Consider the following 16,328-nt stretch of genomic DNA (forward strand, 5'->3'; position numbering starts at 1 on the left):
GTGGGTGGCGCTGTCCTCTGCTATGAATCAGCGGTTTTTATCAGCATTTCCAGCATTCCTTGCTTTCATCGTGCAGCCTCCCTGTAGGCACACCTGTCACACCCTCGTCCACTCAGCTCTCAGGCATGTAGCGTCTCTCATCCCACGCCTGCATTCTGTGAATTTCAGCAGACCCCACCTAACAGCAGCAGCGTTACAAACTCAACGCCTTTCTGCTTCTTGGGACTCTTTGGGGGCCTGATGTTACGTTAGTATACTCCACAGTGGCCATTACTATACAGCTGAATATTGATCTGAAGTTTAGCCACAGCAGTTGGGTGTCCTTTTCTGTTGTGCATGCACCAATGGCTTTATATCACCCAGCAGGATCATTAGCACCTCATCAACACTTGGTGAGGTCAGAGGACATCGGGTCAGACAGCTGTCTGCGCTGAAGAACCTCTCCCATCTCTGATCAGATTAGGTGTCCAGCCCTGACTGAACAGCAAAGGATGCCCAACCGGTTCAGCAGGTCATGCAGGGCTTCGACAGGGTGTTGGTGAAAGTATGTAACGTCACGGTCCTGGGTGGATTAAAGCTACTTTTGACTCATCTGTTGGTACTTCGCTTCACTTGAAAGGTCTCATGAAACCTGCTTCCTCTGGACGGTCTGGCCTTTGAAACATAGAAATGAAACGTGTTTATTTTATATGTTTTGTTGTTTTTAATGGTTTCAAAAGCTCAGATTCGGTCGTTCATCAAAATTTACGTTTATTAAAGGGGGTGTGGTCCTCGGCAGGTAAACCTCTAACACCGTATCCAGTCATTATTTAGTCAAATAAAAGCAGAACCAGGTTAAATTATTAAGCCTGGTTTATTCTTAGAAACCAGATGTTTTGTCATCGTCTCCTTTCTATCTCCTCTTTCTTTCATCTTTTCTCTTTTTTTCCCTTTTCTTCCGTTTTTTTGCTCTGTTTACATTGCAGTGTCCATATAAACTGTAAAACTCCCTGCATAATTATAATAAAGCAATTTATATGCATGAAACAAGTAGAGCAATATGGCAATTGCGAAACTGCTCCACTTGTGAAAGTAAAATCTGTTGGGCTCTTTTTGGCATCAAGACAATTATTCTTATTGCAACATTGCCAGACAGGACACTGTTAAAAAGAAAAAAGAAAAAAAGAAACCAGGTGTCTGCGTGTATTGTAGTGAACGCAGATATGCCCCTCCCCCCTTCCGCAGACACTCTGCTGCACCTCTCCCAAATTGTAGGTGTCTGCAGACAGGAGGCCTCTGATTGGTCAATTCTACATCCACTCTACACGATACGTATTTCCTGGGGATGGAACGGTTTATGAAAACCGTCCGAACCGTTCGGTTCGACTGTCTCGGTTCGGTTCGCGTGTGTTGCGTTCGGTTCATGCGCTGCTCCTTTTTCTCATAGGCAAAGCTTTTACACTCCAGAGCAGAAGGTGGCGGTACTGCGACCAAAGCCAACCACCAGTAGTAAACAAGGAGAAGAAGAAGCGAAGCAGCTTAGCCGGGTGTAGCAGAAAAAAATCAGTTGTTGTGGAGAATTGTGTGGGTATGGCGAGTGGGAAAGAACGGGAGTTGGAAGACGCGCCAGCAGCACTTTATAGGTCTGCTGTATGGGACCACTTTGCATTTAGAGTGACCTACGATGACGGCGGAAAGAAAGTTGTGGATAAAAGTGCAACAGTGTGCAAGCATTGTGCAACACGTTTTGTTTATGCTAACAGCAACATGACCAACATGTCAGGCTAACAATCAACATGTACCGAACCGAAAAGCGTGTCCACGAAACCTTGAACCGTTCCACCCCTAGTATTTCCTGTTTGGTACCTTACCGGCTTGTTCTGTTTGTATGACCACGATTATAAAAAATGACTTGCGAAGATGGACCAGCTAGAAGATCGAGGTGGGCGGGAACGCTGGGACACTTTTTCCGCCTGGGTTCCCACTTGTTTTAGCTGTCATGTCCTTCTGTTATCATTCAAACTTGCCTTCACTTCCTCACTGCCTCGGCCGCATCTAGACCCACAGATACCTTCTGATTGTCCCTCTTGTGTTGCGTGGTGGCGTGGAATAAAATAGCACAGACCACGCTTAAAAATTGGGCATAAATCAAAATTATCTGCTTCATACCTCCGACAAGCTAACTGTGACGCACTGCTGCGGGAGGATAACCAGGCCTTTATGCTACGGTCACACTGCAGGCGTTGATGCTCAATTCCGATTCTTTTTTGTGAAATCAGTTTTTTTTTTGCTTTGCCATGGTTGTTTTTTTTTCTTCCCACTTCTGCATAGCAAGGCGCAGAACAGTGACTTTTGTCTGGTATTGATGGCGTACAGGTTGGATGAATGCATTCGAAATGATCAGATACGCATCGGATTCAGGACCCCAGAGCCAGGTGGCCTGGGTCACATTGGGGGAAAAACCAAGTCTGTGTCGTTCAGTGCCATGAAAAGATCAGATCCAGGTCCCATATGGGCAAAAAGAATCGGGGCTGGGTCACTTGGGGCTGCTGTGTGAATGTTGCCTTATTGCCACCAGGATCACAGGGATTATATGACTCTTAGAAGAGGACAATAAGGCCTAAAACCTGGAGGATGACTGCAATGAATTCATTTATACTCCTGGTTTCTACTCTGCTTGAATTCATCTTCTGGTTTAGGAAAAAAGCAGTTTGAGGTTTGTTTGTTTTTTTATGCTCTGATAGTAACTATTCAAGCGTTAAACATTTCCGCTCTACATCTAAGCCTTTTTTTCTGACTGTCAGTGAGAAGCGGCTGAACAGGAGAACAAATGTTGAGATTGAAGCCTGAAACTCCGCAGCAGCGATGTGCAGGAATGCACGGAGAGCCCGCCCTGCAACATACCTAAAGTTACACACCTGTCAAAGTCTGGCTTTTACTCCTCTCTGTTGAAATATTTAGATTGTAAAACTACAGGTTCTTTCACTTACAAAAATGTGTTTGAGAGAATTATTAGGGGGAAAAAATGTCCTGTTTTCCAGAGAGGTTGTTTATATTGAAAATCTATGTTGTATCATAGATATACTTTAATGTTCAGTGCTAGTTTGGGTTTAAATCTTCATTTCAATTCTGGTTCTTGTTGATTATTTAAAAAAGGATCATAAAAGTTCAGACATTTTAAGTTAGCAGCCTTACCAGAGTTCTGCATGAATGAAATAATGTGACTTTTTACAGACATTAATTTAAATTTTAACTATTTTCAACCAGTAAATGAAACCAAACCTACAACTTAAATATAAATCATATCAATTTTGTTTCATATGGACTTCTATTTTGTTTAAAAACCTAATTTAAACATATTTCCACATATCCAACATCTGTTGCTGCAGGTTTTTATGTCGTATGCGAATATTTTTATTTACCTGAATCCACTGTACTTTGCTTCCAAGTTTGAAGACATTTTGCTTCCCATCCAGGAAGCTTATTTAATTCAAAATGTCAGAAATAAAGTTGAGTTTGAGGTTTTATAGAGTGGGAAAAAAAACAAAGCCTTGTTTTCATTCAGAAAACATGAAAATGGAAATGGATGAACGGGTCCACCCCTTTGGAATGGGGGTCGTTTGGCTTCTTTGTTAGCCTGCAATGCCCCATACCTGTCTGTCTCTGAAAGGGGGGTCGTAAAAGGGAGTTGTTGACGTGGAGGGAGTCAATCCAGGGGTTGGAAGTTGGCTGCCATTCGGCTGGTGTTTGATTTTGGCTGCTACTGTAAGGCAAATACATTTCCCATTAGAAATATTCTTATTTTTAGATCCGTTTTTGGAGCATTCAGCTTGAATTATCAGGTTTCTGGGTCCATGTTGATTTTAGTATGAGGATCTTCCTTCTGTTCTGCTTCAGAGTCGGTCATCAATAAGCTTTTTTTTTTTTTTTCTGTCCAGGCCGTCAATGAGGAGACCAAAGAACATCTGTATGAGACCCTGCTGGCCGAGTGCAGAGACACCATCCAGGCTGTGAGAGAGGAGCTGAAGAGCGAGGCGGTGAGACCAAGCTGCCAACTATTCTGACATTAAGAGTTTCACTTCGCAGGATTTCTTGTCTTAAGTTGATCTTAAAATAACACATTTTCTGGTTTAAAATCAATTGGGCATTATTAAAAACAATTCGACATCTTATGGCTGCAACCTGCTGCTGAAGCTTCTTTTAGTGAACTTCCAGAGAATGCAACACTGTGAATTAGTCTAAACAATAAAAATTAAGAAATGTGGGTTAAAAAGTAATAAAAATGTTTCTATGTTTGCAGAAACAACGTGATAGGAGCTCTGATAACGAAAGCGGGAAAATAAGCAACCTTCAGTTCCTGCACAGGTAAGAATAGGACTAGGCTGTCAGCTGGTGCTTCGCTCATAGACTGTCCACAGATTTCCTGATGCTGTGGTTCATGTTCATGAAAACGTTTGTTGATCAGTTAGATCTGTTGGTTTGGTCTGGTTTCCATTCTCTGATTCCTGTCGCTCTTCCTTCCCAGTTATCTGACCTACATCAAGCTGTGCACGTTGGTGAAGAGAAACGAGAGCATGGCTCACACCCTGCAGGCTAAACTGAAGGAGACCGGGGCTGACGAGAACAAGAGGGGGCCCCGCCCACAAGATCTGATCCGGCTTTACGACATCATCCTGCAGGTGGGTGTCGGGAACTGTCCTTCAGCTGTGGGTGTCCCTCGCTTTGATAATCTGATGTGTTCCTGCTGTTTATCTGGCAGAGTCTGGCTGAGCTCTCCACCCTGCAGGGACTCGAGGATGACCACACCTTCCAGAAGGAGGTGTCCCTCAAGACGTTGGTCTACAAGGCCTACAGGTCTGTTTTTTTTGTTGTGTTTTTTACTCAAATAGAGACTCTAAAATGATCGTCTACAGCAGGGGTTGGCAACCGAAATTGCTCAAAGAGCCATATTGGACCAAAAAAATGTCTACAGATGCAAAAATGTTAGTGTTCTATAAAACTCATATGGCAACACAGGATCTTTTTCTATGAGACAAAGGAGCAGTCCACTTTAACAAAGGACTATCTGGCCTGAAATATATAAGCGTTCATGATTAAATGTCACATAGTGGAATTCATCGCACGCCGCTTCAACGCGCGGTTTAGGTTTTGTTGCATTGATATTCTAGAAACAATAAAAGCATCCTACTACAGTGATATAAAACTAGCTACTAACCACCAGAGTTGCCTTCCATGCTGGTCGTAATTTTAGCTTCTGTCCAGAAGCATCAAAACCGCGACATTCGTTAAAATGTATGCCATGTTGTGTGCGCAGGTGTTTCTGCGTGTTGGATGTATTTCCTCCTGCAGATGTTATTGCGACTTTACAATGATTGCAAAGCGCCTTGTTGCCATCTTTCTCTTCCTTAAAATGAAGCCAAACTTTAAGTCGCTTTGACCGTTTTTGTTTTGCTTTTCTAGACTTACGCCTGGTCACGTCGTTCTTGCTTACTGAACGCCGTTCGCGTAACTTGCGTAAAAAACTTGAAGTAAGTTGTGCTGCCCAGCGCTAGGCTCTAGTGCTGCCTGGAATCGATAAGAGAATCGTTAAGCGAGCTGCCAAATGGTGCCGTGGAATTTGACCCGATTTTTGTTGAAAGAAATGTTTACATTTAATAAATCTATGTATTATACAAACGTGTACAGCATTAGAAAACATAATGCATGTTTGTTTGACGACCTGCACACCATATTAAAATAAACAAAAGAAAAATGTATTTTCTTAAAAACTAAATTTGTAATTATTTTTGGTCTTCAGGTCATGTTTTTGATCTGTAGTAGTGTCAGTTTTTAGAGAGCTTGTTAAATCCTGAAATATTTTCAGTTTGTTTCTACTCCATCATCTTCTTCTTCCAGGTGTTTCTTCATAGCCCAGTCTTATGTTCTGGTGAAGAAGTGGAGCGAGGCGCTGGTTCTGTATGAGAGGGTGCTGAAATATGCCAAGGAGGTCCAGTCCAAAGCCAAGAATCTGAACAATAGCCTGAAGGTTTGTGTCGGCGCGTTCCTTCATGATCAAATGTTTGCTTTCTGCATCCGTTTATAACCGTCCCGATGTGTGCAGGATCTCCCTGATGTCCAGGAGCTCATCGCTGAGGTCAACGCTGAGAAGTACTCGCTTCAGGCCGCCGCTATTCTGGGTGCGTTTAGGGGGGATTTAACACACTGATTCATGTTGTCTGGGTGTCTTTGATCCTGATAGATGTTGTTCTGTTTCAGACACTGATGAAACGCCTGAAGTTAGCTCTCAGCAGCAGGTGAAAGACAACAGGGTAAGAAGACAGCTGTGAATTTCACACTGTTTGGAGGAAATTGGTCTCAGGTGGAGGCTGATCCTATTAGATTTGAAACTGCTGGACAACGCTAAACTTTCAGCCAAAAATGTAACCCAACAGTTTAGATCAGAGCATAGTCACATGTTAAAAAGGCCAAAAATAAGCTAGCCTATAATCCAGTTTAGCTAGCCTATGGCTGTGGAGACAGAGGTTAACATCTCCAAAGAAGCAGAGAAAGCTCGGCCTGCTCTTCCCCTCTGCAGCTACATATTTGTTTAAAAGTCTTAAAAAAAGTCCGGTCAGCAAGGACTAATCAATGGATCATTGTCTATAGCTAAAACTAATACGTTCGTGTCTCGTAAACGTTTCTATGCACCTAGACATTTTAACGTCATTTCACCAGCACATGTTACATAACCTATTATTTTCAGGTTTAGTGTATTTCATTACGCTTTTATGGCCTTAACCAACATAAAGTAATGTATTATACAAAAAAGAAAATGATCTATGGGTTACAAAATGTTTACAACAAAAAATCTTCAAAGTGCCGCATGCATTTATATTCAGGTCCCACTCTCTCCCATCCTTGAGTCAACACTTTGACTAATCAACTTTCACTAAAATTAAAGCAGCAGATCTGTTAAGGTTTCCCTCAACCAGCTGCTTCCTGGTAAAAATTCATTCCTCCTCTCAAAGCAAACTGAATGGAGAGCAAAGCAAACAAAGTAATGCAAGACATTTTCAACTACCGTAATTTTCGGACTATAATCCGTGACTTTTTCCCCATTTTTCGAACTTGAGGCTTATATAACAATGCGGCTTATCTATGGAGTTTTACAGCTATTGGCCACTAGGGTAATACCTAAATCTATGGATTTTACCATCCACCATGTTGACGTCACATTTGCTTCCACACACAAGGACGATCCTCCAGAAGCAGACTTCTACCGCGAGTGGTACTAGACAGAACGACGGCGAGAAAGACGGACATTGCGAGCACAAGACAGTTTGTGTGACACCCTCATTATGGAAAACAAACGTAATATGCAATTGCAAATATGCAAATTGTGTTGAAATGATAATAAATCGGAGCGTCCCCAAACTGTTGCCTCTCTGTGCACGAACCATATGGTAATTAAACATAAAAAACCTGCAGCTTATTGTCCGAAAATTACGGTAGATTTACAAACTTTATCTCCATTTAGGGAAAAGTCCGATCAGCAAGGAATGATTAATGGGTCATTATTTATACCTAAAACTAATACGTTTGCGGTGATTTCATGAATTTAGCGTTAATCGGTAAACAAATAAAAATAATAATTTTTATTGCGATCACGGATTGCCAACTTGAAGAGGGAGGATTTGCCATCGAACTTCTGGCCAGAGAAAAAACCCGTAATATGTAGCCAACATTTGGAAGAAAAATGTTTTCAAGATGACTTGGATAATAGCGCGTTGTGACAAACACCAGATACAGCACTGGGACTTGATCAACAGCCGATACCGCACCGTGACAATGTCACTAACCAGTAGGTGGCAGTAGTGTTCTTTGACAAACATGGATGCCTCCAGTAAAGCACATTCACATGAAAATTACTCTGAATTAAAAACACTGATCATTTATTGAACAGGATGGAATAATTTCAGATTTAAAGAGCTTTCAGAAGTTTGAATTCTGAATATGAGCGACTTTTCCTTTAAATGTCAGATTTCTGTTAAAATGAGATCAGAACACAGCGGTACCGATGTACAGAATCCGAGAGCAGTCGTGTCCCTCCGATACTTTTTCACCGTGGTTTTTTACAAGAAAACGGTGTTAATTTTCTCATTATCTAAAGATATCCAAAGCTGTGTTCTCATCATAACGAGATGATTGGCGGGTGTTAAAACTAATTCCATCCTTCAATACTAAATCAGCGGGAGACGATTTATAAATCATGGCAGCCTATGTGTCATTCTGTAAATAATCCAGTGTTTAACTTTTAGGCAAAGAGGCGACGTTGTTGGTTGGATGATTTTCTTCCACTCCTGTTTTATAAGCATTTAGTGCCGCGTGTTTTCTGAACATCCTCGGTGTTCTGTTGCTTGAGAATACCTCGTCAGACCAGCATACCCATAGTCAATATTTATGTGCAATACGTCGGGTTTGCATTTATTCTTTTAGTTTTGTATGAAAAACAGACTTTAAACTACCTCAGCGGGCATGTATCCCCTTAGTCATATACAAAAAAAATACAATTTAGATCGCCATATGCTTCAAAAAACACCAAAAATAACTGTTGCTTTTCTACATGTCTAAAGGGATACTCGCCCATTGAGGTAGTAAACTAAAGGGATAAAAGGGTATTGACGGGTATATATGTGTATGCTGGTCTGACAGAACAACAGTGTTACGCCTGGAACAGATATAAGATGCATTAACCCCCAAAAATTAGTCAAGATTAAAGATTTTCAATAAAACAGTCTAATGTCTTTCTACTGAATTCCATGCATTCCAATGGAAAACCACCGCGACCTGACAATGAGCGAAAAGAAAAAGGAAACAAAAAAAAAACGGATTATTTGCACACATGCGGTACTGCGACTACAAAACTATGTTCCCAGCAGGAATGGATGGACTGGGACTCCAGCACTGTTGGTCAGCCTCATTCATTACTCAGACAGCTTAATCATCTCTATCTCTAGAAATCAATAAGTTTTATCCCGAGAAAACAATTAATGGTTTAACTCCGATAGCGAGAAAGTTATGTCATTATATCCAGAAGGCAAAGGAAAAAAAAGTTTAGTATGATCGCTCTCGGCTTCTGCACCGATGTAACAGTGTTATGTAGAAAAATGCATACCAGCAAATATTTGCATACGCTGCTGTGGGAACGCCCAGTGCTCATTATAACCACACATTGATGAAGAAAACGGGTTAAAACATGACGGGACAGAGCTACCTTTAACCATCTTTGAGATGCTAACACGTTGCTCATCTGTAAATGAACAAACAGCTGCTGTTGCTCAACAGATTAATCCAACAATGACCCTTTTTAAAAATGAACATATTTGAATGAAATGTTATAAAGGCAGAGTGTCTCCAGAACATGTTCTCCTCTCTGCGGATCACATTCCTCACATTTCCACCAGCAGAATAGCGAAGGCTTCAATGAGGAGTTAAAGTAGTGCATGAAGGAAGCGCAGGAAAGTGAGAGTAGATTTAGTTTGTTACAGACGTTATAGAATAAAATGTATTTAAGCCGCTAGAGGGAGGCGGATGTAATTCACTTTTAAACAAGTTGAAGTCGCAGAGTTAGAAGTTATTGTTGCAACTTGGACGTTTTTGCTTTTTTCATCAAGCAACTTATGCTTGATCTTATTTCGGAGCCTGGCTGTGTCCAGAAGTAGTGGCTAATATTTGTTGTTGTGAGCAGCAGTTGGTGCGGCCCATTAAAATGTTTAGGTCAGGGGTCGGCAACCTTTAACACCAAAAGAGCCATTTGATCCGGTTTCCACGGGGAAAAAAACACTGGGAGCCGCAAATACTTTTTGACATCTAAAATGTATTTATTTATGAACGCATTTATTAAATGGAAAGAAAAAATATAAAAAAAAAAACAACAACTTCCCTTTAATGCTAAGGGGTTCACCCCAGCCGTACAGAACACTTATTAGTGCTTAGACTAACCTTTTGAAGATGGGCTATCATCTAATCTAAAATGAAGATAACACTGTTTATATTCAATTCAATTTCAATTCAATTCAGTTTATTTATATAGCGCCAAATTCACAACACATGTCATCTCAAGGCACTTTACAGTTCAACCAGATCATACAGTCAAATTGATACAAAGTTTTCTATCTAAGGAAAACCAGTTGATTGCATTGACTCATTGACTCAAATACAATCCCCCACACTAAGCATGATTGTAGCGACAGTGGAGAGGAAAAACTCCCTTTTAACAGGAAGAAACCTCCAGCAGAACCAGGCTCAGTGTGAGCGGCCATCTGCCGAGGCCGACTGGGGTTCAAGGAGACAGAAGCAGAGATAGAAAAAGCAGCTGTAAAAGGCGGCCCCGTCCAGGAAACACACAGCCAGGCAGACGAGCTCCAAGGCAGCTCCCATGCCAGAGGACGAAGAGAGCACATCCACTCAGTCACGGTCAGAGAAACAGGACCACACTGGAAAACAGGCCGATCTCCAACATCTATTAACAAGGGTGTTGATAGAAGCAGCACAGCTGATGTTTTTTTCCAGGATGACGTCACAGCCAAACAGGAACAGACGAGGCAAAGCTACTCTGAGGAAAAGCAGAGAGAGCAGAAGGTTAGAGATTGAACTAACAGATTCTGCAGAATAGGAGAACAGAGAGAGAATGAAGCAGAATGATGAAATGGGGGTCCCTATGTCCTCCAAAAGTCTAAGCCTATAGCAGCATAACTATAGAGATAGCTCAGGATAACCTGAGCCACTCTAACTATAAGCTAGGGTGGCTTATATAGATTTTTCTTACCTTTACACTTTATATAAACAACTGAAGTGTGTTGCTTATGAAATCTACGGAAGAGGATTAGGGCCAGTGTAAAAAAAAAAATAAAGTTAACTGATTTTTAAATTTTATTTCAGTTTAGTATGGGGGGAAAAGAATTCTGACTTTTTTCTCAGAATTCTGACTGAATTCTGACAATAAAAAAAGTCAGAATTCTGACTTTTTTCCCATGTTAAACGGAAATGAAATTTAAAAATCAGTTAACTTTATTTTTTTTTCAATGGCCCTAATCCTCTTCCGTAGAAATCCACGAAGTGCTACAGAGAAAATAAAATTTTATCTAATGAACACATTTTGAACATTTTGAATTCTTGAAAAAAATAATACAATGTCTGAATGTCTCTTTCAAATAAATTAAAAAGCTGAACTTAAATTATCCATGTAGCAAACAAAAGCAAAAAAAATGCCGTGAGCTGTCGTCCTTATATCGCCTTTGGGCTTTCAGAGCATGTTGTGGTAGCCTCGTGAGACCATCCTGATCTCGCGAGCTTTCAAGGTTTCACTCGCAGATCAGTCTGGAGACTCTCCGTTAAAGAAAATTTGGAGCCGTTCACCAAACGAACGTCCAATCAGCGTTGGCTTTGAGGCGGGTTGAGGTGTGACGCAAAGAGAAGCGCGACAGTTCAGTCTAAAGAACATGGCGGCTTCAGCCGATTAAACTAGCATTAGCGTGGCTATCGAGCAAGTTTTATCGGAATTACAGAGTATTTCTTCTCCCGACTGGTTTCGGCAAGAGTTTGATCTATCAATTGGCTCCTCTTCGTTGTCGCTCTGTTAGTACGTCATATGCTTCGTTGATCTGATTGGTTTATTTGGCCCGTCTATCACCAACTTAGGCCAATCAGCTAACCAGTATTTTCGCCCCTTCCCAAAATTACTTCAACGGAAGGTTTCCAGATGGATATGCGGAGCAAATCCATCTGGTGGCGTCAGGTTAATGTTGTGGAGCCTTGACCTGAATTTCAAAAATAAATTGGGGGGAAAAAAGAACTGTCACTAAACAATGAAAAATAAATATCTGCATAAATATTTATTTAACCTGGTTAATGGGACTTCTGCTCCTGAACCTCTGCGCACAGCGTCTGCAAATCGGGGCTGTACGAAGTCACTCTCATCTTTACGCAGGACTGTAAGCTGTCCTCTGTGAGGCGTTAGCGGTGTTTGTTCTTAATGTAGTTCATGGATCACAATAATCCTCCAATTTAGGAATAAAATATTAAAGAACTAACACAAATAAAATACACTTATATTAAATACTAGTTTTTTTTTGTAATTTATTTTTACAAGCCACTCAGAGCCGCAGTATAAGGAGGAAAGAGCCGCGGGTTGCCGACCCCTGGTTTAGTGGAACCTAGTTATCTGGCAGTCTGTAATAAACTGTGTGTGCTTCTCCTCAGCCTCTGTGTGAGCACCTGGACAACTTCCACCTGGACAAGACTCTGGTTGGAAAACACCCCAGTCTGGTCCAGTTCCCCCCCGAGTTCCAGCCCATCCCCTGCAAGCCTCTGTTCTTCGACCTTGCCCTCAACCACGTGGCCTTCCCACCGCTGGATGACAAGGTGGAGCAAAAGGGCAAAGGCGGCCTGACCGGCTACATCAAGGGCATCTTCGGCTTTGGCAGCTAAGCTAAAGCCCCGAACAAGAAGCCAACAAAGGCCCCGCCCCCTCCAAGCTGATCAAAAACGTGCCTATTTCTGAAAATCGGTGGCGTCTGCAGTCGTTGGGAGAGAATCAAATCTGCATCAAGTAGCAATATGACCCATCTCCACCTGGAGCCTGTAATCCCATCAGAGCCAGTAATCTAGTTAGAAGCTTCTAGATTAAAAGGCTTAAGACTCAAAATATTCAGATTCAACAGATAATTGAAAATGAACTTCATTTTCTTAGGCAGTTTGCAGTTTGATTTCTTACCATCAAAGACGGTTTCTGCGACTTTTAACGGAGTTGTTGCTCAATCATAGCATTGAAGGTCTGAAACGGTCCAAGCTATAAAACTTGAACATCCACTCTGAGCTTCTCTGTTTCCTTGGACACAATTATGACTCAGAACCAGGCAGATATTCTTCATATGCTCTTTATTGTAGACCTCTAATTAAACAAATATTTTATCCAACAAAATGTATGAGTTTAAATATGAAAGATTTCTTTTTTTCTGTTTAGTAACTTCTGCCGCTTTGCTCCTGATTCCCTTCTGTCCATTCAGTTAAGCCCAGACGTAGATGGATCTAATCTAGAGTCGTATTAATCAGCTGATTATGTTGAACATTTAAATTTACAGCCCTTTAGTTCACTTTATGAAATAAACTGGTTATTTGGTTCCTGGCGTCAGTCTGAGGATCCCGACCGTAATTATCAGGGCCGACGCTCCTGCTGTAGTATTTTTTTTTATCTACAGGAACTGTAGGAACAACGTTAAGCCATTGAGGAAGGTTTTATCAGCCTGTCCTTCATCACACAGCCACACCTCCTGGGTTTAATGTTTTTACAACATGAATAACATGTCTGGAAGTTCAGCAATGTTCCAAACGGCTACAGGTTGTTTTGGAAGCATGGATAGAACCAGCTAATCTCACCTGGACCTGGTTTCCCTCTGATGTTTTAGAGGAATTTTTAAATGTCGCACAAACTGATGTTTTTTTCTTTTATGGTTTGTATTTAAGAATTAAGATGGACTCAGCTTGGAAGAGTCTCGGTATCGATGATTGTTGGAAACATCCATGAAGATAATGGAAACTGTTTTCAACTCCTCAGTCCCATGATTAAAATGTATTGGCACAGAAAATCTGTTTCCTGATGCTCTTCTTTCACATCATTCCGCCATTTTTGAGATGCAATTGGTATAAAAGTCTGCAAACCTGTTGAAGTTCATGTTTTGTTGGCTTTTTAAAATTAAGCACAATATAAAAGCTTGTTATAAGAATCAGAACAATCACTAATCGTTCAATTCAGTTTATTTCTATAGCGCCAATTCACAACACGTCGTCTCAAGGCACTTTGCAGTTCACCAGATCATCCAGTCAGATTCATTCAAAGTTTTCTGTCTAAGGAAAACCAGCTGATTGCATTGACTCTTCAGCAATCCCTCACACTAAGCATGCTTGTAGCGACAGTAGAGAGGAAACACTCAAATTGAACAGGAAGAAACCTCCAGCAGAACCGGACTGTGTGAACGGCCATCTGCTGAGGCCGACTGGGGTTCAAGGAGACAGAAGCAGAGATACAAAAGGCAGCCCTATCCAGGAGACACACAGCCAGGCAGACGAGCTCCGAGGAAGCTCCCATGTCAGAGGATGAAGAGAGAACATCCAGTTAGTCACAGTCAGAGAAACAGGACTACACTGGAAAACAGGTCAATCTCCAACATCTATAAACAAGGGTGTTGACAAGAAGAGAGGGACAAAACGATGTCTGTTCGATTAAATTACAGGTGCTGGTCATAAAATTAGAATATCATGAAAAAGTAGATTGATTTCAGTAATTCCATTTAAAAAGTGAAACTTGTATATTATATTCATACATTACATACAAACTCATATATTTCAGATGTTTATTTTGTTTAATTTTGATGATTACAAATGACAACAAATGAAAATCTCAAATTCATCATATCAGAAAATTAGAATATTACTGAAGACCAATAAAAACAAAGGATTTATAGAAATGTTGGCCAACTGAAAAGTATGAACATGAAAAGTATGAGCATGTACAGCACTCAGTATTTAGTTGGGCCTCCTTTGGCCTGTATTACTGCAGCAATGCGGCGTGGCATGGAGTCGATCAGTCTGTGGCACTGCTCAGGTGTTATGATAGCCCAGGTTGCTCTAATAGTGGCTTTTAGCTCTTCTGAATTGTTGGGTCTGGTGTATTGCATCTTCTTCTTCACAATACCCCATAGATTTTCTATGGGGTTAAGGTCAGGAGAGTTTGCTGGCCAATTAAGAACAGGGATACCATGGTCCTTCAACCAGGTACTGGTAGCTTTGGCACTGTGTGCAGGTGCCAAGTCCTGTTGGAAAATGAAATCTGCATCTCCAAAAAGTTGGTCAGCTGCAGGAAGCATGAAGTGCTCTAAAACTTCCTGGTATGTGGCTGCGTTGACCCTGGACCTCAGAAAACACAATGGACCAACACCAGCAGATGACATGGCACCCCAAACCATCACTGACTGTGGAAACTTTACACTGGACTTCAAGCAACGTGGATGAAGTGCCTCTCTTCTTTTCCTCCAGACTCTGGGACCTTGATTTCCAAAGGAAATGCAAAATTTACTTTCATCAGAGAACATGACTTTGGACCACTCACCAGCAGTCCAGTCCTGTTTCTCTTTAGCCCAGGCAAGACGCTTCTGACGCTGTCTGTGGTTCAAGAGTGGCTTGACACAAGGAATGCGACAGCAGAAACCCATGTCTTTCATACGTCTGTGTGTGGTGGATCTTGAAGCACTCACTCCAGCTGCAGTCCACTCTTTGTGAATCTCCCCCACATTTTTGAATGGGTTTTGTTTCACAATCCTCTCCAGGGTGCGGTTATCTCTCTTGCTTGTACACTTTTTTCGACCACATCTTTTCCTTCCCTTCGCCTCTCTATTAATGTGCTTGGACACTGAGCTCTGTGAACAGCCAGCCTCTTTAGCGATGACCTTTTGTGTCTTGCCCTCCTTGTGCAAGGTGTCGATGGTCGTCTTTTGGACAACTGTCAAGTCAGCAGTCTTCCCCATGATTGTGTAGCCTATAGAACTAGACTGAAAGACCATTTAAAGGCTTTTGCAGGTGGTTTGAGTTAATTAGCTGATTAGAGTGTGGCACCAGGGGCCATCAATTTTGAACCTTTTCACAATATTCTAATTTTCTGATATGATGAATTTGAGATTTTCATTTGTTGTCATTTGTAATCATCAAAATTAAACAAAATAAACATCTGAAATATATGAGTTTGTATGTAATGTATGAATATAATATACAAGTTTCACTTTTTAAATGGAATTACTGAAATCAATCTACTTTTTCATGATATTCTAATTTTATGACCAGCACCTGTATGTGTTGTCTTCTCTATTCAGAGGGCCCCCTCCATGCCTTTGCCTAGGGCCCCAAATTTCCTAAATCCGCCCCTGAGTTACAGTAGAATTGTGTCCAAGTTCACCACCTGGCATTGAATATCATGTTACTGGTAGGAATTTTTTTTATACCCAAAAGGAAAACACCACATCAAACAGTTTGCAAACCTGTAGCAAATGTTTTTAAAGCAACTTTAATTGATAAAAAAAAAAAAAAAAGTCTGTATCATCAAAACAGCATCTAAAGAATTCAGGGATGACTCAGTGCCTTTGGTGATCAGATGGTTTGATTCATAAGTACTCTATTTGTGAAGGTAGGCGTGTCACTCTGTGAACCTCTGTTGGGACGTGGGGGGGGTGTGCCTATCGGCAGATACCTGAGCAGGGTGTGAGAGTGTCGTCGTTTACATTTTTTACATGAATGTTTTTTAAATTAAATACAGAACTATG

The 16,328-nt window shown here is 41.2% G+C and overlaps 1 protein-coding gene across 1 annotated transcript in view; it reads left to right on the top strand.

Annotated features, from left to right (window-relative positions):
• Nucleotides 1–13,604, top strand: part of srp68 (signal recognition particle 68) — a 28,009-nt gene extending 14,405 nt beyond the window's left edge. Inside the window, exons 9-16 of the mRNA XM_038278036.1 lie at nucleotides 3,918–4,016; nucleotides 4,280–4,344; nucleotides 4,505–4,658; nucleotides 4,739–4,833; nucleotides 5,875–6,004; nucleotides 6,080–6,155; nucleotides 6,235–6,287; nucleotides 12,220–13,604. Coding sequence (XP_038133964.1) covers nucleotides 3,918–4,016; nucleotides 4,280–4,344; nucleotides 4,505–4,658; nucleotides 4,739–4,833; nucleotides 5,875–6,004; nucleotides 6,080–6,155; nucleotides 6,235–6,287; nucleotides 12,220–12,447 — 900 coding nt within the window. The 3' untranslated portion in view covers nucleotides 12,448–13,604. The remainder of the gene's footprint in view (nucleotides 1–3,917; nucleotides 4,017–4,279; nucleotides 4,345–4,504; nucleotides 4,659–4,738; nucleotides 4,834–5,874; nucleotides 6,005–6,079; nucleotides 6,156–6,234; nucleotides 6,288–12,219) is intronic.
• The last annotated feature ends 2,724 nt before the right edge of the window (nucleotides 13,605–16,328 follow it).

Source organism: Cyprinodon tularosa, unplaced genomic scaffold, assembly GCF_016077235.1.
Source record: "Cyprinodon tularosa strain WSP-4 unplaced genomic scaffold, ASM1607723v1 ctg137, whole genome shotgun sequence".
Classification (NCBI taxonomy): domain Eukaryota; kingdom Metazoa; phylum Chordata; class Actinopteri; order Cyprinodontiformes; family Cyprinodontidae; genus Cyprinodon; species Cyprinodon tularosa.